This window comes from Podarcis filfolensis (assembly GCF_964270895.1).
Source record: "Podarcis filfolensis genome assembly, chromosome: 18".
NCBI classification, from domain to species: Eukaryota; Metazoa; Chordata; class Lepidosauria; order Squamata; family Lacertidae; genus Podarcis; species Podarcis filfolensis.
Genome location: NC_139622.1, coordinates 7636596 through 7662542, shown reverse-complemented (window position 1 = coordinate 7662542; position 25947 = coordinate 7636596). Strand labels below are relative to the sequence as shown.

Sequence of the window (25947 nt, the reverse complement as noted above, 5' to 3'; positions counted from 1 at the left end):
TCAGGCCTCTCAGCGGCTCGGCAAAATGTCTCAGGGGTGGGTGAGAGTTATGCAAAGTGTGGCTAAAGGGTCAGTGTGATCACACATTACGCAAAACCCAGTTAGAACCAGGAGCAGATCTACTAGGAAACTATACAGGAAGCCCAAGTTCCAAGGGCCTCTCTGGGATCAGTCCACATTGTTTAAAAATCTTGACTTAAAAAGTGCATCATGTACAGAACAATTGTCTAATTTTCGCCCACCGCTGGAGGTTTCTAAGCAAGGATGCTCTAGCTGAGATTCCTGCGTTGCAGAGGGCTGGACGAGATGACTCTTAGAATCCCTTTGTTATGAGAATTTTAAGGTCCAAGATATAAAATAAATGTTCATAAATGTACCAGGCAAACACATACATAAATATATAAATATATATATATGGACACTGAGGTCCAGCGCCGAGGGCCTTCTGGTGGTTCCCTCACAGGCAGAGGGCCTTCTCGGTGGTGGCGCCCTCCCTGTGGGACGCCCTCCCACGAGATGTCAAAGAGAACAACAACTATCGGACTTTTAGAAGACGTCTGAAGGCAGCCCTATTTAGGGAAGCTTTTAATGTTTGATGTATTAGAGGATTTTAGTATTTTTTTGGAAGCTGCCCAGAGTGGCTGGGGAAGCCCAGCCAGATGGGCGGGGTACAAATAATAAATTATTATTATTATAAACCATGTGTCTGAAACAGTACAGGAAAACAGTCCCAAAGCCATTTTGACTCTTGCAGTGACCTCAAATATTCCTCTGCAGTTTGGATGGGAATGGGAAAAGCCTCCCCATTGTCTCTGTGCTCACAAATCCAGCCTTAAGGGCACATTTGGGTACGACTAGGGTGAGCCTGCAACCTGGACTCAGGAATTAAGTATTTATCATCACAATTTTTAAAAATTCCTTCCAGTAGCAGCTTAGAGACCAACTAAGTTTGCTATTGGTATGAGCTTTCGTGTGCATGCACACTTCTTCATGAAAGCTCATACCAATAACAAACTTAGTTGGTCTCTAAGCTGCTACTGGAAGGAATTTTTTTACAGTGGTGCCCCGCAAGACGAACGCCTCACAAGACGAAAAAACCGCTAGACGAAAGGGTTTTCCGTTTTTCGATGCGCTTCGCAAGACGAATTTCCCTATGGGCTTCCTTCGCAAGACGAAAGCCCATAGGGAAATCTCCAGGACAGCGGGGAAGCGCAGCGCGTCTTCCCCACTGTCCTCGGACCTCCTCCGAAGGCTGGCGGTGGGGCGGAGAGACCTTCTCCCCGCGCCAGCCTTCGGATGGCTGTCCTGAAGACTTGCGGTGGGAGGAGGGTTTTCCTTCCCACCGCCAACATTCAGAATGCTGTTCTGAATGTTGGCGGTGGGGAGGAAAAACCCTCCTCCCACCGCAAGCCCCGGGAACAGAGGAGAAGCGCTGCGCGCCTTCCCCTCTGTTCCCGTACCTGTCCTGAAGGCTTGCGGTGGGGAGAAAAGCCCTTCTCCGCACCGCCAGCCTGGCAAGCGGTCTCCATAGGAACGCATGAATTGATTTTCAATGCATTCCTATGGGAAACCGTGCTTCGCAAGACGAAAAACTCGCAAGAAGAAAAAACTTGCGGAACGAATTAATTTCGTCTTGCGAGGCACCACTGTATTTTGTTTCTACTACGGCAGACCAACACGGCTACCTACCTGTAACTATCATCACCAAAGAACGGTCAGGCTGTCCAGGTAAACCCATCAACAGGTTTCCTGCCAGACAGGATTCTGCTGCAGACCGCCCCTTCTGCGACCTATGTATGATGTATTTGGGGGGTGGTCTGGAGCTACAGGGTGGCAGTTTCAAAAGTCTATATAAGAGCTTGCGCACCAATGTTCTGGGTTCCTCTGCTCCCTGTTGCCTGGGTGTTGAGGCCCCTGTTGCACCAGTTTAATAAAGATCATGCCAACTAGCTGTTTTGCTTCTCAATATTCTCTGGCCCCATCACCCCTAGCTAGCATGACCGGTGGTCAGGGATGATGGAAACTAGTCCAAAAACAGAGACTCGAGTTGGCGAAACTCCGGTCCCAAGTGTTAGATTCTTTTCGGGTGGAAAATTATTTCCAGGTGACCTGAAGTCAATTTTACTGCAGTGGTACCTTGGTTCTCAAACACCTTGGTACTCAAGCAATTTGGAACCCAAACACTGCAAACCTGGAAGTTAAGTGTTCCGGTTTGCAAATATTTTTCGGAAGCCGAACGTGCTCCATTTTGAGTGTTATACTTCCGTTTTGATTGTTTCACTGAGGTCTGTCTGGTTTTGCCATTTATTTTGCGTTTTTGTGGCTCTTTTTGTTTTGTTTTCCGGACTGTGTAGAACCCAGTTCAGCTACTGATTGATTGATTGCGTGACTGCAGTTTACTGCTTTCATTTTAGGGATCAAGGGTCTCGCTAGATAGGAAAATTCATGTTCAATTGCTGTTTTAGGGGTTGTTTTTAAAAGTCTGGAACGGATTAATCTGTTCTGCGTTACTTTCTATGGGAAAGCGCACCTTGGTTTTGGAACGCTTTGGTTTTGGAGCGGACTTCCGGAACGGATTAAGTTTGAGAACCACTATATTCCTTTCAAACTCTCGCCTGTCTGGTTGCCCGCCAAGCCTCCATTTCAAATGTAAGCAGTATTTTTGTTTTGTGAAATGCAATTTCTCCCGCGGGACACACAAGGCACCAAAGAACGGATGCAGATCTCATAACGTCGCAAGGGTTGGTTTTTAAAAACTGAAGTCTTTTATTAAAAGTCTTATTCAAATTTCTCTTAACAAAAAGGAGATATATAAAAAAAGGACCGGAAAACCCCAGAAAGAACAAAAACAAAAAAACCGCACGCACAAAAAAAAGGAGAAGGGAATCTTCATTTCTGGGTTTAGCTTTTGACCACAATGAAAGGCCTGCTTTGGAACGAGGGCTAATATCTTAAAACTCAGAAAAACCATGTTCTGTTGTGAAGTGGGGGCAGGCAGACTATCCCAGGGAAGATGGAAACACAACTCTTTAATTTATTTGTGGTGGTGGGGAGGGGGGGCAAAAAGAAGATGGTGTTACCTGCCCTGGGACAAGAAGCTGAACCCCAAAATCTCTAGCAACCCAGCTATTCCCCCCACCACCAAGCAAAGATCTGGGATTCAGTAGGGAAGAACCTATCTCTCCCCCCCCAAAAGCTTGGATTTTTATCGCCAACCTCATTCCTAGGCCCCAACGCCACGTCCAGATGTGCGTCCGTCATCGTCTCCCCAACTCCGAAGACGGGACCCTGAGACTGGCCCCCACCCAACTTGTTGCATGCTGCCGCAATTCCCCCCAAGAGAGACAAAAAAAGAAAAGGAAAAAAAAAAGTTTCTGGACTGCAACTGGGCTTGACAATGAAGTATCGCCATCTGCGGACACAGAATTTAAGGAAAGGCTTTTGCGTTTGTGTACGCACCAACTCCATTGCCCCCAAACGAAACATTATATATGAGCAAGTTAAGGAGCGGGGGGTTGGGATTCAAGCCCCCACTGGGGGGGAGAGAGGCGAGCTCTGAAATAATACGGCAGCCCTCCATCGGGGAGCAGGAACCCCCTCAAATTAAATTGGAAATCTGAGCAAATAATAAGGAATTCTCCCAGCAGGTCTCAGGTAACTCAAGTCAACCCAACTGGGGAAAGAATATCGGACAACAGTTGGGGGGGGGTTACAGGGACACACCACATCCGAAAAAAGCCCCCCCAAAAGAAAAAGTGTTGGGCCGACGACCGCAGATCAACTAGCTTAGAAAAGAGGCTTTTTTCTTGAAAAAAAAATAATACAGTTGGAAAAATTCCTAGACCGAGTGGTCTGGGAATCTGCCATAACAGCTGGAGAATTCGTCGCCGTCGTCATCACTGCACCCAGATTCCAAAACCGCCGCCTGTGGAAGGGGATGTCCCCAACCCAGTCCTGCCCCCTAGTGGCAGAGCAGAGAACTCGTGGGTTTTTTTGGGGGGGGGGGAAGTGGTGTGGAAGAGAGACGAAAACGAGCTTGTCTGACGCACCATCCGATTCGCGAAGCCTTTGGTCACAAAATACCCCAAAACAGGAGAGGAGTTGAAGGAGCTGAGGTATTTGGGGGGGGGGGAGGAGAAAAACTGTGCGCATTTTCTGGGGGGGGGGGAGAGAAAGCCACCCAACAACGTCTCCTGAAACACCTCAACTGTATTCTACATTTTAAAAAAATATACTGTGGATGTCGCAGCGATACAAAGGGGTTGGTGGGCCCGGAAGCAACTGTGGGGGGCCGGGGGTCGGAGTGCGGGTGGGTGGGTGGGGGCCCACAGGGGCGGGAGAGGAAGGGGAGAGAAAAAATTTGTCGTCACAGTCTCATTTGCGGAACAGCAGGGGCCAGGAAAGTCAAAGTCCGTAAAAAAACGGATCGTCTGGCTACGAGGAAGAGGAGCCGGTCAGTCGTCTTCGTCGTCGTCATCATCTTCATCGGGGTCGTCTTCCCCTTCGTCCTCAATCTCTCGTTTCCGCTTCTCGCCCTGAGGGAGATCTTGGGGGGGGAGGAGAGAAAAAACACACATATTTAAAAACGATCACCCTTGGCAAAATTATTTCTTTGTTCTGTATTTGTAAGAACAAAGCTGGGGCTAAACACTGGAACACACTGGCTATTGAAATCAAGCAGGCAGCTGCTGAAAATGTTCTAGACAAGCCTTTTAGGAAGCCGGGGTAATTTTAATCGCCTAGTATTTTAACTTTTGCATCCATCACAACTGACTTAAAATAATAATAATAATTTTTTATTTATACCCCGCCCTTCCCAGCCAAAGCCAGGCTCAGGGTGGCTAACAACAATAAAATAATACAGCATTTTCACAGGCGCACGCCGTACGCCAACCTTGTAAGGTAAAAAGGTAAAGGGACCCCTGACCTTTAGGTCCAGTCGTGGTCAACTCTGGGGTTGCGGCGCTCATCTCGCTTTACTGGCCAAGGGAGCCGACGTACAGCTTCCGGGTCATGTGGCCAGCAGGACTAAGCCGCTTCTGGCGAACCAGAGCAGCGCACGGAAACGCCGTTTACCTTCCCGCCGGAGCGGTACCTATTTATCTACCTGCACTTTGACGTGCTTTTGAACTGCTAGGTTGGCAGGAGCAGGGACCGAGCAACGGGAGCTCACCCCGTCGCGGGGATTCAAACCGCCAACCTTCTGATCGGCAAGTCCTAGGCTCTGTGGTTTAACCCACAGTGCCACCCGCGTCCCCCTTGTAACATAGGCTAGTGCAATTTGTGATACAGACAGGAGGCTGGGAGATGGGAGGTTTGCTCAGAGCTACAGGACTATTCAAACTGAGGACCTGGATTTAAAAGCCCATGCCTAACCAGCCCTCAGATTATCTTCGTTAAAAATATATATTTTTATTAAACTTTCTGTTTCACCATTTAGACTGATATTTTATGGTTGTTTAAATGAATAATGGTTTTCCTTCTTCTCTTTCCATGGTTCATTCTGCATATCGTGAATCCCTGCGTATTTTACACAAATTATACCGTTCGGTATTCCATCATTGCATCCATCAAAACTTATTTACACTTTTGAATTTCTCTTTTAACGCTGCCCACGTTTTCAAGTGTAGCCCAGATCCTGAAATGTTCTGTGACTGGACAAAATGCATCAAATCAGAATACAGGGGCTCAGAATCCTTAGTCCAGACTCCAGCTCAGGCAAACACAGGCCACTGAATACATAACAGTGGCCGTTTGCCTTCCCGCCAGAGCGGTACCTATTTATCTACTTGCACTTTGCCGTGCTTTCGAACTGCTACTTTGGCAGGATTAAAGCACCATGATACCACTTTAAACAGTGTTTTTACATGAGTAGAATGTGTCCTTTTATTTAAAATGCATCTCTGGGTTATTTGTGGGGCATAGGAATTTGTTCATTCCCCTCTCCTTCAAAATATAGTCCGGCCCCCTACAAGGTCTGAGGGACAGTGGACCGGCCCCCCGCTGAAAAAGTTTGCTGACCCCTCCATTCCTTTTCGGAGGAAACTCGGGGACTGTAGCTGTGTGAAGAGAAGGGGACAACCAAAGTGTCTGGGAGCACAAAAATGCGGTATCTGCTTATTATCGTTCATGCTGTGACATAATCAGCCGGCAACCGATTCACACATGAACCATGGCAAAAATGTTTTCAGAAACACGACAACAATTGCTAATAATTTTGTACTCTGCTGCGATTTCAGAGGAGCTTGTAAAGAGTTGTCAGAATCTAGGGGTTATTTTGGCCTCTGTTTATTATCCATAAACGATTTCTTCTCTAAACGTACGTTCTTCTTGTTCTCTTATTCTATGTGTTATGTCCGAAAGCTGCGCATATTCCACCAGTTTAAGTTTCCATTCCTCTTTAGTTGGGACCTCGCTCGTTTTCCATTTTTGGGCTAACAAAACACGGGCCGCAGTAGTAGCATACATAAATAACCTAAATAGCCCTTGGATTAACTATCCTTTGGGAGGAAAAGGCTTGCCACCTCTTCGCCACCCCTCAGAGACCGGAGAGCTGATTTAAAAAGGCTCACCTTCGTCTTCATCGTCATCCTCGCCTTCCTCTTCCTCCTGAAGTCAAGAGAGCAGAAGCTTTTACCTCAACCCAAAAAGGGGACACAGCTTGCAACTAGCACAAATTTAACCTGTGCGCGTCCAGCTATTATTAATTCAATTGATAAACCTCCCGCCATCGAAAGATCACAGGACAGTGTGCAACATTAAAAGCACATGACAGAACATTAATAATGATAAAATAAAAACAGGCAGGCAAAAGAATTATCGTTAATAACAGCCCTCTGCCCCACACTTTCACAGTACACAGTTTATTTCATGCAGGCAGGTCCAAAGTCTTGTTTTAGGGGCCTAATCCAGCCCACCGGTCGATTTAATCCAGCCCTCTTTGAGAAAAGTTTGGGCACCCCTGATTTAATGGGTAAAGAGGAATGTTTTTCACCTGGTGCCTAAAGACATGAAATGATGGCGCCACCAATGGCAGTTTAAAAAAAGAACGAAATTCAAAGCGGGTGCCCAGGAAATCTGTTTCCACCCACCCACCCCAGACCCATGAGACTTTTAATCTCGGGGTCGTGGGTTTCGAAGGCCAACGTTGGGTGCAAGACGCGAGGACCCACACAGTCCCTTCCAACTCTAAAAGCCTACGATTACAGCTTTGCGCAACGTCCCCGAAACATAGCCCCAGTGCCAAGCTGAGAGTCGCTTGTATCTAACCCCCCCCAACCCTGGATTTTGGGGATAGGCGCTGTAGCACAGTGACATAGAAGAGCACTGTCTTTGAAGTGCTGGCAAGCCACTATGGCTAAAATTGAGCTAGGTAAAGGGACCCCTGACCATTAGGTCCAGTCATGGCCGACTCTGGGGTTGTGGCACTCGCTTTATTGGCCGAGGGAGCCGGCGTACAGCTAGCGGCGTAGCATGGGTTGTCAGCACCCGGGGCAAGGCAAGTAATTTGCGCCCCCTAACCCCTAACCTACCGCCGCTGCCAGCTTCTTCTTGCTGCTGCCTGGGTTTGGGGTATTTACGGTAAGGTAGCCACGGCGGCGGCGGCGGGTCCGTGTCAGGTGATCTGAGGCGAGTTGCCGCTGGCGCTGCCGCCCAAAGGATGCCGCTTGCCCGGAGGAGGAGGAGGGCAGAGAGGCGAGGAAAACGCAACATGGCCCAGCTGCTGCAGCAGCAGTGGCAGCGGCAGGGCTGTGAGGAGGGGCTGCCTGGTGCGCCCTCCGTGGCCCTGACGCGCGGGGACTGTGGCGAGCGCTGAGACCCGCTGCCTGCCAGACGCCTTCAGCCCGGACGCGCGCACAGCTCATCGGTTCCGCGAGACATGGGGCTCTGCTACAGCCTGCGCCCAAGGCTCTTCGGCGACTCCGGAGGCGGCGAGCGCCCCCCCCAGATGTTGCGCCTGGCCCCCCCTGCACCCCCCACCGCGTACAGCTTCCGGGTCATGTGGCCAGCAGGACTAAGCCGCTTCTAGCAAACCAGAGCAGCACACGGAAATGCCGTTTACCTTCCCGCCGGAGCGGTACCTATTTATCTACTTGCGCTTTGACGTGCTTTCGAACTGCTAGGTGGGCAGGAGCAGGGGCCGAGCAACGGGAGCTCACCCCGTCGCGGGGATTCGAACCGCCGACCTTCTGATCGGCAAGTCCTAGGCTCTGTGGTTTAACCCACAGCGCCACCCGCGTCCCTTTTGGAGCTAGAGGGCCCCTATTTGAAACCAGCTCTTTAACCACAACAATGAGATCCAGCATCTTGCGTTCTCCTTTAGAATATGGCAAGAGCATGCATTTGATCTCAGGGTTAAGCAGGCTAGCCTAGATACCTGTACAGAGGAAAAGAATATTATTGTGATTATTTAAATGGCCTGGCTTTGTGCAAGGCAGTTTTCCCGTCTGAAGGATCAGCTACCTGCAAAACAAATCTCTTTTTTTCCCTCTCTTTCTGGGGGAGAGATGCTGTTACTGAACAGAGCACCCTTTGTTCTAACCGCTCTGGGAAACGCGAAGTTAAAAGCAGGGGGGAAGGAAAACCGCCTTGCAAACTTACTTCATCGTCAACCCCGTCCTCCTCCTCTTCGCCATCCAGATCTTCTTCATCCTCCTCGTCGTCGACTGCATCCTCGTCGAGTTCTTCTTCGTCTTCTTCATCTTCCTCTTCGCCTTCTGGGAAAGGGGGGGGGGAGCAGACGAAATATATATATATATTCCATGAGAGATCCGAAAAGGAGGTTTAGAGGGAGAGGAAGGATTTTTCCCACCACAGCACGTAAAAAACAACGACAACGACCCTGATTTGCGTGATGCTTTTCTCCCAGGGATAATCAGTTCAGAAGTTCCAAAAAGACAATTGAGCGGTTTATTGAACTAGGAGCAACGGATGGAATTAAGAGATTATTGTACTGTTATGGCAAAGCTAACGGGAGACTTGGGAATCAAGACAAGAACTCTGAAAAAGAATGGGAATTTTAAAAAATGTATTCAGGAGACCACTGTAAGCAAATCAAAACTTGAGCTGGACTCTAAGACTCACCTGTAATGTAACGAAAACTATGGGTGACTTGGAAAAAGGAAATTTGGAGAATGGAATGATATGTAGTTATAAACATTGTCATGAGGAACCACATAGGGGGCGGGGTTAAGTCAAGAGATGCAGAAAATCTCAAGGGATGATTATATAAGCTGATTGATGGTAAAATTGTATTGGTAAAAACAAATAAAAAATATTTCAAAAAAGAGAGATCATTGTACTGTTATGGTATATAAGGCAGGCACCCCCAGACTCGGCCCTCCAGATGTTTTGGGACTACAATTCCCATCATCCCTGACCACCGGTCCAGTTAGCTAGGGATGATGGGAGTTGTAGTCCTAAAACATTTGGGGGGGGCAGAGTTTGGGGATGCCTGGTATAGGGGACAGAAGTTAGGGCGCAGGAAATGCGGAATAAATAAAAAAAACACACTGTGGGAGATAGGGCCGGAAGTTGACAAAACGAAAGGAAAAATCCACGATGCATTGGAGCGTACGGCGCGCGTTCGATTTCCAAAAACTCAAAAGCCCTTCCCCGCGTTCGACCGCGTCTCACCTTCCCCGTTCTCGTCATACTCGTCTTCCAGCCCGTCCACTTCCGGGTCGGAGTCGGGCGCCTCTTTGTCGTTCGTGTCAAAGCCGTCGAGGTAAGTGAGTTGCGGGAGGAGGGTGAAGATGCTCTCCCGGTAGCTGATGAGCGTCGTAACTTCACAGTTGAAGAGGTCCAAACTCCGTAGGTGAGACAGCTTTTTCTGTGGAGATTCTGGAGGTGAACCGGGCGAACGATAATCGCATGACCCCCGTCCCCATCCCCGCAAATCAGAGCCGCGAGCTGCAGTCAGCATGGAATGCTGCAGCAAAATTGCTCACTGGCGACAGGTTTGTTACTGGGACAAATTTAAAGTGTGCATAAACCACATTTTGCAAACCACCAGCTTCAGATTAGCAACAGTATGTAAAATTAAAAAATATTTTTTTTTTTTTTGCGGGGGGGGGGGAGACGCCCACTGGAAATGTAAAGAAATAGAAGGTACCTTTTATCATATGTGGCGGACATGTAAGGTGGTGAGAACTTTCTGGGAGATGATATATAATGAATCAGAAAAAAAATGTTTAAAATAACTTGTTTTAAAAAAACCGCAGAGGCTTTTAACATGTGCCATTAAGGTAAGACAGGGAATATGCAGAAGAAATGATTCTGAGGAGATATGGAAGGTGTTTGTTGAATTTGTACTGTTAAAACTGAAAGGGGTCAAACCATCGCAAGAGGTGTTGAAATTTGGGGAGGTTGGATAGTTACAATGGAATGGTCTCAGTGGTGGGGCACACATTTTTATTCCACGATTTTTAAAAACCTTGTTTTTGTCTAAGCAAGGCCACTCAAACGTCTAATTCTGGCACATTATGTCCATTGATTTCAATGAGTCTACTCCGAGAAACAGGACACAGCTGGCTACAATCCCAAGACCCTGACCAACCCCCCTGTCAATTCAAGGTTTTGAGGCCTCACATTCCCACCAAACCACAACCATGCAGTTCTTGGCAAACCATGAGGACTATGTACTTGACTTTGGGTTACAAAGCAAAGCAGCAGCAGCTGAATTCTTGTAGGAGAGAGGGTAAAAGCACCTCAAAATTTGAGGATGAAAAAAGGGCGAAACCCCTAGGAAGAAAAGAGGAGAGGAGGGAGGCGACTTCACAAAAAGAGGAACACACAAATATATATACCGTATTTTTTGCTCTATAAGACTCACTTTTTCCCTCCTAAAAAGTAAGGGGAAATGTGTGTGCGTCTTATGGAGCGAATGCAGGCTGCGCAGCTATCCCAGAAGCCAGAACAGCAAGAGGGATTGCTGCTTTCGCTGCGCAGCGATCCCTCTTGCTGTTCTGGCTTCTGAGATTCAGAATATTTTTTTCCCCCTTGTTTTCCTCCTCCAAAAACTAGGTGGCGTCTTGTGGTCTGGTGCGTCTTATAGAGCGAAAAATACGGTATATAGATAGATAGTTTCCTCCAGCCCTTTGAGAGAAGCGTTTAACTCACCAGTGGCTCCAAAGTGTTTATATCCTTGATTTTGTTCCCGCTAAGATTCAAGTGCGTCAAGTTTGGAGTTTTCTCGGCAAGGACTTCCAAGCCGCCGGAAATCCTATTGTCGCTCAGCTCCAGCTGCGGAGGGGAGAAACAGAAAAGCTTCAAGCGTCACATAGCGAGGAGTTCCACAGTTTAACGATGGGCTGCGTGAACAAGTTCCTTTCTTTTTTATCAGTCTCAAACCTTCAGATGTTCAGCTTCCTTGGGAGTCTGCGAGTTTTAGGGAGAAAAACTGTTTTCTCTCCCCACTTTGCCATGTTGTCTCTTACCTGCCTGTTCTTTAAACCAGGGTCTGCCCTCCAAACTTGGGTCTCCATCTGTTTTTGGACTACGAATCCCATCATCCCTAGCGAGAATGGTCAGGGACGATGGGAACTGTAGTCCCAAAACAGCTGGAGACCCAAGTTTGGGAAAACCCTGCAAGCCCCCAAAAGCGCACCCTTTTCTCTGTAGAAAAAAAAACTGCCCAGGGTGGATTTGATTTAAATCACTATTCAAATCACTAGTAAGTAAGACCCGATTTAATTAGTTTTTTTTTTTACAGAAAGACTCATTCTTGCTGGCATAATCTTAATATTTACAACCAGATGGAAGGTTTCGTTTTTGGGAACAATAAATTTTCAGAGCCAGTTTTTACAGTTATATCAAAAATTACTGATTCGGTTATACTATCAGAAATACACAGATAATTATGAAATCGTTGTGAGGTTTAGTAAGCTAACTGTTTATATTTGGACAAATTTTCTGCTGTACTTCACTGGAAGGGGAAAAAGAATCATTTCCTTAGTAACAAATTATTCAACTAAAAGAGTAACATTATAGCATATGTTTCCATGTTTGTCAACTGATGTGGTTAAACAATTTATTTTTTTAAAACTTGAGTTTTAGCACACATGAAAAACTTAAATCCTTATTTCCTGATGAACAGCCTTTGGGCTTTAATGTAACTTAAACAGAAAATCTTTAGAAAGATTTTTCCTCCAAAAGCATTTTATTCCAAAAATCCAATTTATTTATTTTTTAAAAAAATCCAGATTTAAATAATAATAATAATAATAAATGCAATTTGATTTTTTAATTTAAAAAACTTTGATTTATTTTATTTTTATTGGAAATTTTATTTACAATGTAACATAAACCCCCACCCCCCCATACAGAAATCCACCCTCATTAAACGTGAACATAACATACAATGAGCATGATATACAACAATACAAACAACCAAATAAAAGACTTCCTCTATCCTGTATCTGGCCTCCTTATTTACTTCTTATAAGGTGTTTCCTTTATGAATAATTATTAAGAGTTTTCTAATTATAACTTAAATATCCTGCAGACATTATCCACCCTGGGAGAGCAACTCCATCCCCATTGGTGCCTGTTATCTGAACCCTTCCCTGTCTCACAATGAGACCAGCCTACCTTATAGGGCTGTCGTTCGAATCTCCGCAGGCCAAAGTGCTTCCCCCAAAAAACCCTCGCACCCTTTCTCTTGCCCCAAACCTTGACCTTATAACAGGTAAGTCCAAAGTCCCCTGTAGCAGTTTATTTCTTGGGGTCATATCCTAAAAAAACTTCAGCAACAACAACAACAGCTTGGCCCTCATGCATCTTCACTTCATCAAATCTGGCCCTCTCTGAAAAAAAGTTTGGGTAACCCTGTCTTATAGGGAAGATGGCAGTTCCTGGAAGGATCCCTTTAGCTTTACGTCAACGCTGCCCCGTCTTGCTGCTTACCTTGCGCAGTTTATTGAGTTTTGGGAGGTTGGCGACGGACAGGAGGTTCACGTTGATCATACTGAGGAATTCGAGGTTTTCAAAGTCAGAGGAGAGCCCTCCGATCTTGCCGTCGTCGGAGCGGCAGTTGTCCAGAACCAACTCCTTCACCTGGGGAATTGTGTTAGAATTGCAAAATGATTTGAATTGTGCAGGATGCTTATGTTAGCCAGATTTAATATGATTAAGTGATTTAATATGATTTAAGATGAGAGGAAGATATTTAGCTCTCTGCAAATGTAGTAAACAGGAACCTGATACTTTGGAGCATATTTTGTTTTCTTGTGATTTTGGCATTTATATCAGAAGACAATGATTAAAGGCCTTACAACTCAATAGGCTGATGTCTACGCTACCAACGGTTCAGTACCTGCTTTCGGACAGGAATGATCAAAGCCAACCTCTCTCATTATTTTTTTACAGAAAGACATTGTAACATTGTAAATCCATTTATTGTGAGGACCATGCCTGTGCACAAACATCAACACTACAATAGTTAAAAATATTAAAATTCATTACATACTATGCCAACAAAACCTTCTTCCCACAGAATAGAAAAGGAGGGGAAACGAGCAACGAGTTAAACAGACGATGAAGGGGTCTTTACATTGTCGTCCATAAATCTTTCCCTGGCTTTCATGGCCTTCATCACAAAAACCGCTACCACATGGGTAATGCGTGGGTTTGCGTCAACTAACAAAAATTTTACTCTATCTTCAGGACTGGTTATAGAATTGGGTATAATTTGCAGCAATGCGTCTCTAAAGCCCGAGTAAACGGGGCAATAGAGGAGGTAATGTGTAAGGTCCTCTTTAATTTTCATAAGGCAAGGACATAAACGGTGTTCTACTGGGGTTTTTGTGTATCTACCGGTCAAATAAGCAGTTGGCAATGTTTGGAACCGTGCCATAGTAAAAGCTCTCCGAAGGGTGGGATCAGTGATCGCCACCAAGTAGTTACAGAAAGACACATTATTGCTGGTATAATCTCAATATTTACAACCAGATGAAGGTTTCAGTTTCAACTTTTCTGCTGTACTTTACTGGAAGGTGACAAACAATCATTTCCTTAGTAATTTATTTAACTAAAACAGTAACATTATAGCATATGTATCCATGTTTGCTAAGTTATAGCACACATGAAAAACTGGGGGGAAAATCCTTATTCCCTGATAAATAGCCTTTGGAGTATAATGTCACTTAAATAGAAAACTATCTTCAGGGGGGGAAATTCCCCAAAAGCATTTTATTTTAAAAATCCGATTTAAATAAATAAAAATCCAATTTAAATAAAAAGAATCTGATTTTAAAAATAATAACTGATTTTTATCTACCCTGGGACAACTGCATATTCCTGCATCGCAATGGCACAAGGTGCAATTTCTGAAACAGACCCAGGGCCTTGATTTCACCCCCAGCTCTTAAATCCATAAATTACAAGAAGTGGACCCAGTTCTCATGACACCTTCGCCACGCGAGATGGCTCAGGTCTTGGGCTTTTTTTACAGGAACAGTATATATATGGCCTTTGGAAAGGCGAGATTTGCTTTGCCTCCGGTTTTCTTATCTGTAATTACAAGGGCTTCCATTTAATTACGAGGGTAAATGGGAGAGACCACCTCATAGGACCGTTGTTAATAATAATAATAAATTTTATTTATATCCCGCCCTCCCCAGCCGAAGCCGGGCTCAGGGCGGCTAACAACAATCAAATAATCCAACATTCCAAAAACATTTCATTATAAAATTAATTAAAATCAAATTGATGGCAACCGTTAAGCAAAATTCTGTGCAGATTGCCAGAGGAGGGAGTCAGGCTGTTAAGAGTCATAGATAAAACGCTTGCTAAGAAAAAAAAGATTTTGGGCGTTTGAAAAGAGCAGCATCGGAAAATGAAACAGGCCTTTGTGCTAAAGATCAGGAGCTGGAGGACTCTGTACCAAACCTGTCCGTCCCCCCCAAAAAAGAGACATTTGCCAACCTCTCCAGAAAAAAGTTTTTCATTAAATCAGGAATATTTTCAGCCAAGCTCACAGAGCCGCCTGGTGGCCGCGAACCGCAAAAGGACTCCGGCAACGAAGTTATGGAAGCAACAGCCATTTGCCAATGCAAGGAATAAGGACTGTGTTTTTGTTAAAGGGCTTTAAAAATCCTCCCAGAAAACACACAAAGGGTCTAAGCCCTCCCCCCCCCCAGCCCCCGTTTTTAAGCTGATTATCAAACATGCAGAGGGAGTTTATCTCCTGATGCACAGGCCTTGGAATAGTTTTAATTGGAGTTTGAACAAATGCACAATTAACTGTGCTCAAGTGTTGTGAACTCAAGATATGTAGGCCAAACAGCACCTTAAACCTAGGCTGCGAATCCCCACAACGGGGTGTCTATCTGGCATTCTCTTTCTCAATGAAATTTATTATTATTAATTTCATTTCTATGCTGTTTTGTATTTTAAAGCCGGGGGAGAAATATATCTCAAATCAGTTTGCAGCACATGAAAACACCTAATACAGGGGTCAGCAAACTTTTTCAGCAGGGGGCCAGTCCACTGTCCCTCAGACCTTGTGGGGGGCTGGACTATATTTGCGGGGGGGGGGGGGGGGGGCGGGTGTGTGAATGAATTCCCATGCTCCACAAATAACCCAGAGATGCATTTCAAATAAAAGGACACATTCTACTCATGTGAAAACACGCTGATTCCCGGACTGTTCGTGGGCCGGATTTAGAAGGTGATTGGGCCGAATCCAGCCCCCGGGCCTTAGTTTGCTTACCCACGATCTAATACAGGCTTCCTCAACCTCAGCTCTCCAGATGTTTTTGGTCAGGGATGATGGGAATCGTAGTCTCAAAACATCTGGAGGGCTGAGGCTGAGGAAGCCTGATCTAATTTAACCAAAGAAAGAAAGAAAACTCAAGCCTCCGTGAAAATATTTCAGATCCTTCTCTAAGGGACATTTTTACTTTTCCCATATTGATTGACCCACTTAATTTATAGGAAAACTGAAGCAGCAACAGGCAACACGTGGCTAATTATGTTCTAACAACTTAATTTGTCCCTGCTCCTGCCAACCTAGCAGTTCGAAAGCACGCCAGTGCAAATAGATAAATAGGTACTGCTCCGGCGGGAAGGTAAGCGGCGTTTCCGTGCGCTGCTCTGGTTCGCCAGAAGCGGCTTAGTCCTGCTGGCCACATGACCCGGAAGCTGTACGCCGGCTCCCTCGGCCAGTAAAGCGAGATGAGCGCCGCAACCCCAGAGTTGGCCATGACTGGACCTAATAGTCAGGGGTCCCTTTACCTTAGGCAACCTAAGGCCCGTGGGCCGGATGCGTCCCAATCGCCTTCTCAATCTGGCCTGACAGTCTGGGAATCAGCGTGTTTTTACATGAGCAGAATGTGTGCTTTTATTTAATATGCACCTCAGGGTTATTTGTGGGGCATAGGAATTTGTTCATTTCCCTCCCCCAAAAAATATAGTCCAGCCCGCCACAAGGTCTGAGGGACGGTGGACCGGCCCACGGCTGAAAAAGGTTGCTGAACCCTGAATTACCGTATTTTTCGCTCTATAAGATGCACCAGACCACAAGACGCACCTAGTTTTTGGAGGAGGAAAACAAGAAAAAAAATATTCTGAATCTCAGAAGCCAGAACAGCAAGAGGGATCGCTGCGCAGTGAAAGCAGCAATCCCTCTTGCTGTTCTGGCTTCTGGGATAGCTGCGCAGCCAGCATTCGCTCCATAAGACGCACACACATTTCCCCTTACTTTTTAGGAGGGAAAAAGTGAGTCTTATAGAGCAAAAAATACGGTAGATGGACCAACTTAAGGAAGCTTTTTCTGTCCGTACTGAAATCTGCTCCTACTCTCTTAAAGAAAGGCAACAAACGGTTGGCTGGGAAAACACTCACCCCCCTGGCATCTCTTTGCAGGTCAGCGAAGACAAGACCAGGCTAAGCAGACAGTCTCGGCGCAGCCCAATTTTGGCAGGAGGCACACAGCTCCCGCAGCAGCAGCAGCCCCACTGCCTGGGTGAGTCAGCTGTACGGTATCACGGCTGAGTGACCTAATCCTGTCCAGCAGCAATGCCGCTGAACCGGCTGCGTTAGCAGACGGCGCGAGAAGCAGCCGCATTCTTTGCACTGCGAAAACCAAGCTGGTTTTCCGCCTCCTCCTTCAAACCCAGTGGAAAGGTGCAGCTGTCCGGATACAACGAACCAAACGTCGAGATCGGGGAAAGGGAGGACTTGGGTTAAAGAAGCCAGTACCCTATTATGGCAACATCAACTTGGTTGGACTGGTCATGTTGTGTGGATGCCTGATTATCGTATTCCAAAGCAACTACAGTGGTACCTCGGGTTACATACGCTTCAGGTTACAGACTCCGCTAACCCAGAAATAGTACCTCAGGTTAAAAACTGAAATCGTGCTCCGGCGGCGCGACAGCAGCAGGAGGCCCCATTAGCTAAAGTGGTGCTTCAGGTTAAGAACAGTTTCAGCTTAAGAACGGACTTCCGGAACGAATTAAGTACTTAACCTGAGGTACCACTGTACTCTATTCTGAACTTAAAAATGAGAAGCGTAATGCTGGTGGTCAACCAAAGAGGTTCAAAGACTCTCTCAAGGCAAATCTTAAAAAATGTAGTATAAACACTGGCCTGCGAGCGCTCCAGTTGGAGAACAGCCTTTGCCAAAGGTGTCGTGGGCTTTGAAGACACTCGAACTCAGGACGCAAGGGAGAAATGTGCTAAGAGGAAGGCACGCTTGGCAAACCCGCACCGGGATCAACTCCTGCACGGAAACCTACGTCCCCACTGTGGAAGGACGTGTGGATCCAGAATTGGCCTCCACAGTCACTTACGGACTCATTGTTAAAACCGTGTTCAATCTTACTTGGCTACGAGGGATCGCCAAAGAGAGAGAGGGGATGGCCGTTTAGCAGAAGCTTTGTAAGCCACAAGTCTTAGCACCCCCATATCATTTGCTTATGGCATTTCATAGAATCATGTAATTGTAGGGACCCCATAGGGTCATCTAGCTCAACCCCGCTGCGATGCACACAGCTGGAAGACCAATGTTCCGGCTAACATTGCGCACAGACCCATTTCGCCACTAGGGAGATGCATTTGTGTGCTCTTTTATAGCCCCCACACTGCAAACGGCTTGTGGCTTCCAAACGGAGAAGTCCCTGCCCTCTAAAAATCTAAAACAGACATGGCACAAGAGGAAAGAAGAACAGGAGGGAGGAAGAGAAAAGCAAGCACAAGCTCTTAACAGTTGATGCTTTTGTTTAGGTTCTGGCTATCGTGGCATAAAGGCTGCATGTTCGAAAATTCATCCAGGGACACTAACACCCCCGGAAGCTTTGATCAGGACCTAGATATGCCGGGGGTCCTTTTCCAAGAATGGGGTGCCGATCAACCCCCCCTTTCAAGTGCACCCCTCCCCGGCCATTTATACAAACATAAACCCCAAATCGGAACCCTCTCATTAAAAGAACAGAAGGCGTCAATTCATCCTTCCGTCACCAAAATCGCTTGCGTTTTTAATGCAAACCAACCTCTCTCTCAACCTGCCCCACAACATCTCCAAATTGCGCCAACGTTCCAGATACTTTTCCTGCACTAAATGTCCAGATTCTGCAACAAGAGGACAGAAGATCAGGGAAGCGGCTGGGCTGACGGAGGAAGGTTTGGCCCAGAGGTTTAAGGCTGCAAAGAGCTCCCTGTCTCGTTGGTTGTTGGTTTTTTTGACAGCTATAACTCCTATCGGGATGCGGGTGGCGCTGTGAGTTAAATCACAGAGCCTAGGACTTGCTGATCAGAAGGTCGGCGGTTCGAATCCCTGCGACGGGGTGAGCTCCCGTTGCTCGGTCCCTGCTCCTGCCAACCTAGCAGTTCGAAAGCACGTCAAAGGGCAAGCAGATAAATGAGTACCACTCCGGCAGGAAGGTAAACGGCGTTTCCGTGCACTGCTCTGGTTCACCAGAAGCAGCTTAGTCATGCTGGCCACATGACCCGGAAGCTGTACGCCGGCTCCCTCGGCCAATAAAGCGAGATGAGTGCCGCAACCCCAGAGTCAGCCACGACTGGACCTAATGGTCAGGGGTCCCTTTACCTTTACAACTCCTATCAGAAAGGGCCCCCTTCAGAGAAATGCGATTTTGAGCCCAGGAAGTCTTCGCCATCTCCCCCCCCACCCGAACCAGGGTAGATTAAAAATCAATAGTTTTTTTTTTAAAAAAATGTGGACTTGTTTCAAGTTTTTCATGTGTGCTAAAACTCAGTCGAAGGTGTGTGCGTTTTTTAAAAAATTGTTTAGCCACATCAGTTAACAAACATGGATAGATATGCTATACAGTGGTACCTCGGGCTAAATACTTAATTCGTTCCAGAGGTCCGTTCTTAACCTGAAACTGTTCTTAACCTGAAGCACCACTTTAGGTCATGGGGCCTCCTGCTGCTGCCGCTGGAGCACGATTTCTGTTCTCATCCTGAAGCAAAGTTCTTAACCCGAAGTACCATTTCTGGGTTAGCAGAGCCTGTAACCTGAAGCGTCCGTAACCCGAGGAACCACTGTAATGTTATTGTTTCAGTTAAATAAATTGTTAAAATTCTTATTAAGGAAATGATTATTTTTCTCCTTCCAATAAAGCACAGCAGAAAAGTTGTCCAAATATAAACAGTTAACTTATTAAACCTCACAATTATTTCATAATTACCTGTCCATGTATTTCCAAATGATTTAAATCAAGTCTTACAGACTAGTGATTTAAATTGATTTGATTTAAATCAAATCCACCCTACTGCGAACTGCTCAATTGTATGCAGCTTCCATTTGCTGCTTTGCCACACTAGGGACTAGCGCAATGGGAAGGCGGAAGGCGGCCTGGAGCGCAGGACTGTAAAAAGCAGAGTGGTTTTGATTTAAATCAAATCAATTTAAATCGCTAGTCAGTAAGACTTGATTTGGGACGCGGGTGGCGCTGTGGGTAAAACCTCAGCGCCTAGGACTTGCCGATCAAAAGCACCTCCAGGTGCAAGTAGATAAATAGGGACCGCTTACTAGCCGGAAGGCAAACGGCGTTTCCGTGTGCTGCGCTGGCTCGCCAGATACAGCTTCGTCTCGCTGGCCACGTGGCCCGGAAGTGTCTCCGGACAGCGCTGGCCCCCGGCCTCTTAAGTGAGATGGGCGCACAACCCTAGAGTCGGACACGACTGGCCCGTACGGGCAGGGGTACCTTTACCTTTAAGACTTGATTTAAATCACTTTCTTACAGAAAGACTCATTCGCACTGGTATAATCTGATTATTTACAACCAGATTTAAGGTTTCATTTTTGGAACAATAATTTTTCAGAGTCCTTTTTTTAACAGTTATATCAAAAACACCGATTTGGTCATACCATTAGGAATACACAATTATGAAATCATTGTAAAGTTTAGTAAGTTAACTGTTTATATTTGGACAACTTTTCTGCTGTCCTTTAGTGGAAGGAGAAAAAAATAACCATTTAAACAACTTATTTAACTAAAACAGTAACATTATAGCATATGTATCCATGTTTTTTAACCGATGTGGTTAAACAATTAAAAACAGCAACAACTTAAGACTTGAGTTTTTGCACACATAAAAAACTTAAAACAAATCCTTATTTCCTGTTGAATAGCCTCTGGAGTATTCCAGAGAAAACTATCCTTAGAAACATTTTTCCTCCCAAAGCGTTTTGTATTGTAAAAATCCGATTAAAATCAAAAACATCCAATTTTTTGATTATTATTTTTTAATCACTGGTTTTTATCCACCCTGGTATAAAGCTAAGCCTCAAGGGTTCATGGGAGACAGCTTCACAAAGCTCTGGAACAGCATTTTCCAAACTTGTGTCCCTCTAACAGTGGGAGACCCAACTTGCATCATCCTTCGCTAGTAGGAGCAGTGGAAATTCTTTTTCCTTTTTGCTCCTTTCCCCTTCCTGCTCTGCTCTGGTCCTTTGCATTTTGTGTGGGTTAAGGAGATGCAGATGGAAGACCGTGTTTGAGAGGAAGGGAAAGGAAGACCTCCCAGGATGGCAAAAGGTACAGGACCCCTGGACAGTTAAGTCCAGCCAAAGGCGACTCTGGGGTTGCGGCGCTCATCTCGCTTTCGGGCCGAGGGAGCCGGCGTTTGTCCACAGACAGCTCTCTGGGTCATGTGGCCAGCAGGACTAAACCGCTTCTGGCGCAATGTGACACCGTGACAGAAACCAGAGCGCACGGAAACGCCGTCTACCTTCCCGCCAGAGTGGTACCTATTTATCTACTTGGACTGGCGTGCTTTCAAACTGCTAGGTTGGCAGGAGCTGGGACAGAGCAACAGGAGCTTACCCCATCGCCGGGATTCGAACTGCCGACCTTCCGATTAGCAAGCCCAAGAGGCTCAGTGGTTTAGACCACAGCGCCACCCGCGTCCCAGGATGAGGCTGGGGAACAAAGGGAAACCCTCAGGTGGAAGCTTCATAGTATAACAAGAGCTGGAAGGGACCCCGGAGGTCCTCAAGTCTAACCTCTTGCAATGCAGGAATCTTTTGTGCAATACCTCGAACCCAATACCTTGAGATTAATAGCCTCAGGCTCCAGCAGGCTGAGCTATCATCCCTCTCTGCGCGGGAAAAGTTAACGTTTACCTGTGAAAGAGGACTTTGTATTTTCCCTCCTTCTCCTTTGTTGCTGTTTAGATTTGTGGTTTTTATTGTAATTTATTATGGAACGCCTTAATACAATTTTTAAAAAAGGAATTGTAGTCCGAAACAACTGGAGACCCAGGTTTGGGACACCCTGCTCTAGAACAGCTTTTGGAAAACCCTGCTCCAAAACAGTGCCCTCAAAGTTTTTGGACTATGACTTCTGTGAGCCCCCGTCAGAACTGCAGATAAACAGTGGTGCCTTGGTTCTCAAATGGAATCTGTTCCGGAAGTCCTTTCGACTTCCAAAACGTTCGCAAACCAAAGCGCGGCTTCTGATTGGCTGCAGGAAGCTCCTGCAGCCAATCGGAAGCTGTGGAAGCCCAGGTTCCAAAGAACGTTCGCAAACCAGAACATTCACTTCCGGATTTGCGGCATTCGGGAGGCAAAACGTTCTGAGTCGCAAGGCGTTCGACAACCAAGGTACAACTGTGTAAGCTCATCGCCAAATGACACCTTAAACCTAGGTTAAACCTAAGTAAGTGGAATGTTGAGGTGCTTTTTCCAATGAAACTTTATTATTATTAATTTCTAGATGGTTTTATATTTTAAAGAAAAAATCTCAAAGCGGTTTGCAACACATTAAAACTTCCAATAATCCAATCCAGAATAAAACAGAGGCCAGCTTCAAGGAATATACATTGATACCTCGGGTTAAGTACTTAATTTGTTCCGGAGGTCCGTTCTTAACCTGAAGCACCACTTTAGCTAATGGGGCCTCCTGCTGCTGCCGCGCCACAATTTCTGTTCTCATCCTGAAGCAAATTTCTTAAGCCGAGATACTATTTCTGGGTTAGCAGAGTCTGTAACCTGAAGCATCTGTAACCTGAGGTACCACTGTATTTCAGATCCTTCTCTAAGGGACATTTGACTCTCCCCCTATTTATTTACTACGTACCGTATTTTTCTCTCTATAAGATGCACCAGACCACAAGACGCACCTAGTTTTTGGAGGAGGAAAACAAGAAAAAAATATTCTGAATTCCAGAAGGACAGAGACTCATCATCTACGGAAGAGAAGGATCTGAAATGTTTTCCTTGAAGCTTGAATTTGTTTCATTCCAGATCATTTGACAGGACGTTTTAATGTGTTGTAAACCGCCTAGAGACAGCCCTCCCCTTTTAAAATATAAAAGCAGAAGAGAAACCGAAATAACTAATAAGGGTAATAATAAAGTTCACCGCAAAAATGAAAAAACAGACACCTAGTCATTCCATTGTGGCAACCATAAGCTAGGTCTAAGGTGCAAGTTTGGGGACTAGCTTAAAAATCGGGAGTTTCTAACACCAAATAGAGAGGCTGCCCCCCCCATCACCCTGTCTCAACAATGCGATGAATACATAGGTTCTCAGTGGCAGAACAACTGCTTGGAGTGCAGAAGACCCCCCAGTACACCTGCTAGGCATGCAGAAAGCTCTCGGTTGGAGAGCTGCTACCATCCAATGCAGACAATGAGCTGACTCAAGTTTTACGTAGTTAAGCGTGGCTCTTTTTAATTTTTAAGGGAGGGTGTTTTCTACATGCAACAGGCTGAAATTATTCTTAAACACAGGTACAATGATCGCAAACTGCCCCTCCAAACAGGATTCCCCTAGAGGTGCCTGTTTATAGTCCTTCCCTCACAGAACTACAACTCCCAGAGTTCCTTGCTGGGGGGGAGCCATGATACTGCCCAAGCTATCAGTAGTGGAGGAGGCAGTCCGGGCTCCTCCCAGAAGAGGCGGGGGCGGGGGGGGGGGCTTGCCATGGCTTAACCCCCCACAATGGCAGCCACACACACAGGAAGCCAGGCGCCTGGAAACCAAGCGAAGCAACAGCAGAGGACCAGTGTCCACACCTGGCAAGCCCCCCCTCCATACACAAAACGCACCCCCAAAATGTGGCTGATCCAAACTGCAGCCAAGCAACCCTCAGTAAACGGGTCAGCTTGGATCCTGGGTGCAACCCAGCCAAAAGCATTGCTCAAAATGGACCAGAAAGCCTAAACACACACACACACACACACACACACACACACACACACAGAGAGAGAGAGAGAGAGAGAGAGATTGTGTGTTTGTGCGTGTTCTGCAAGACTTCTAACAGCAGTTTCAGGACCCCCCCCCCGTCCAAGTCAGGGTCAAGGCTCTCTTTCCAATCTCCTGGGTGCTGCTATAAATTCAATTGGTTCTAGTGTGTGTGTGTGTGTGCTGTGTGTGTCTCACCGCCCTCCCCCCCACCCCGCAACCCGCCTTTCATTCAGCCCAAGACACGCTCCCCCCTGCTGCTAGACCATCTTGGATGACCCTTTAAACCCCCAAACCATAAAAGGCCCCCTTGCTCCGCCTTGGCCTCTCCATCCGCCTGCCTGACCCAGTCCCCATCCCTCCCTCCCCCCGCCTCCAAAAAAAAGCTACACGTGGACGCGGCTCGGCATGCATCCACTCCCTCCCCCCCCCCCGCAACATCCCCTTCCTTTCCCTTTCTGCTTCTCTCCCAAAACCAAGAGGGGGGGGGAAACTCTTGAGATTTTAATCTCAACCCCCCCTTTTTTTTACAAAGCAGCGCCTTCTTTGGCGAGGCGCGCAGCCACCCAGCGCCAAACCCCTCCTTTCCTCTGCGCTCTCAAAAGCTCCACTGTGGTTTTTCTCCTCCCACTCCCCGAGGTGGTAAAATGGGGGGTGGGGGTTTAGGAGGAGGGAATTAAGCGGGTGGGAAACAAACTCTTCCCTCACTGATCGCCCTTCTCCCAGCACCAATAGCTATATATATAATCGTTTGGGTTTTTCTTTTTTTTAGTAAACGCGTTTCCACGTGCGCAGCTGGCGGGGGGGGGGGGAAGAAGAATTGTGCTTTTGGGAGGGCGCAAGGAAGCGGTTTAAGGAGGGGGGAGTGCCTATGGGTAGGGAGGAAACTGCCGCCATCCTTCCTCCCCCCCCCCCCCCGCGACCCAAGATTGCATAAAAAAAAACAACACAAAAAACCCCACCATGTGCGCTTTAGTTACGCATCATTTATAGACCGGGTAAAGCGAGCCCGGAGAAACGAAGCCGGGGGAAATCACAATTCACAACTCTGACCCGCGTTCCCGGGATGGACGGGGGCGGTCCAAGGCCTACAGGGCATTTCTTTCTCCCTTTGGGGTGGGGGGGGGTTATTCCGCTCCTCCTTTCCGGAAAACATTCAAATGCCTACTCCAACATTCCTGGGGTGGGAATATTCTTTAAGCCACCCCCCCCCCGCGGCCACATAACTACCCCACTCACCGAGCTCTCTTTCTCTCCCCCCGTCCCCGAAAAAAAACAAGCAATTCACCCCCCCCCCGTTAAAAAAACCCCTCAACTAGGCGTGGGAAGTAGCCAAGTAGGCCTCGCTTCAAGCCCCCAAGCAAGTGTTAAGAATGTAGGGGAAACCAGATTCCCCCCCCCACTTAGAAAATTTACAAAACACATGGGTCAAGGGGCGGGACAGGACACCCCTCCCCCCAAAAAACAGATCCCAATTTGATTATTTTATTTTTACATCCGCCTGTTCCAAGAACCCCCTAAAACTTATCTTGTGCGTAAAAACACACTTTTGGAGAGGCGAAAGGCAAAGCGGCGCATGTGTTGCTGTTGGGTTTTTTGGGGGGGGTTCTTAAAAGGGGTCGCCAAAAAATAGGTCGAGCCCCCCCCTTTTTCTCTCCAAGAGACAGGGATGTAAAGGATCGGGGAGGAAAGGTAGAAGGCGCGGAAAAATGAGAAGAAATGGGGAAAAGGGCACTCCAAAAACTGCAAGGCGAGGATGGGTTTCCGTGCGCCCAGGAGCGCGGCGCGCGTCTCCAACATGTCGGCCGCGCACACGTGTGCGCGAAGCGGGCCGGAGGCGGGGGAAGGCAGCCGGCCCTGGGCCGGGGGAAGGAGGGAAGGCTCACCTCGGCCGGCTTCTTGTTCCGCAGCTCCAGGTTGAGCCGTTTCTTCATCTCCATGGCGGCCGGGCGACGTCTCCGCGCGGCGAGGCGAGTCTCGGGCGAAGAGCAGCAGCAGGCGGCCGCGCGGAAGGGAGCAGCGAGCTGCGGGCTCCTCCCCACCGCCGCTTATATAGCAGCCAGGCACCCCAGGCAACAAAAGGGAGGCGGGCGGCGGGGGGGGGGAGCCGAGGGAGCCGGGAGAAGCGCCCCCTGGCGCCGGAGAATTGCCGCTGCGACGCGCCCGCCTCAGAGGAACCCGCCGGACAGCGTCCTCTGCTGGCCGCGCGGCGACCTCGTTTTCCTTTCAACGGGAGGATGAATGAACACAATGGATTGGATTGGCCCACACTGGTCGTGCGAATAGGT

General features: G+C 47.2%; 1 protein-coding gene across 1 annotated transcript; it reads right to left on the bottom strand.

Annotated features, from left to right (window-relative positions):
• Positions 1–2742: 2742 nt before the first annotated feature.
• Positions 2743–25731, bottom strand: LOC310753515 (acidic leucine-rich nuclear phosphoprotein 32 family member D-like). Its single transcript, XM_083594895.1, has 7 exons — positions 25546–25731; positions 12907–13056; positions 11122–11244; positions 9637–9832; positions 8602–8717; positions 6573–6609; positions 2743–4546 (listed from the first exon to the last, which is right to left on the bottom strand). Exons 1-7 carry the CDS (start codon positions 25597–25599, stop codon positions 4455–4457), a joined length of 768 nt encoding a protein of 255 aa, XP_083451021.1. The 5' UTR covers positions 25600–25731; the 3' UTR covers positions 2743–4454.
• Positions 25732–25947: the final 216 nt, after the last annotated feature.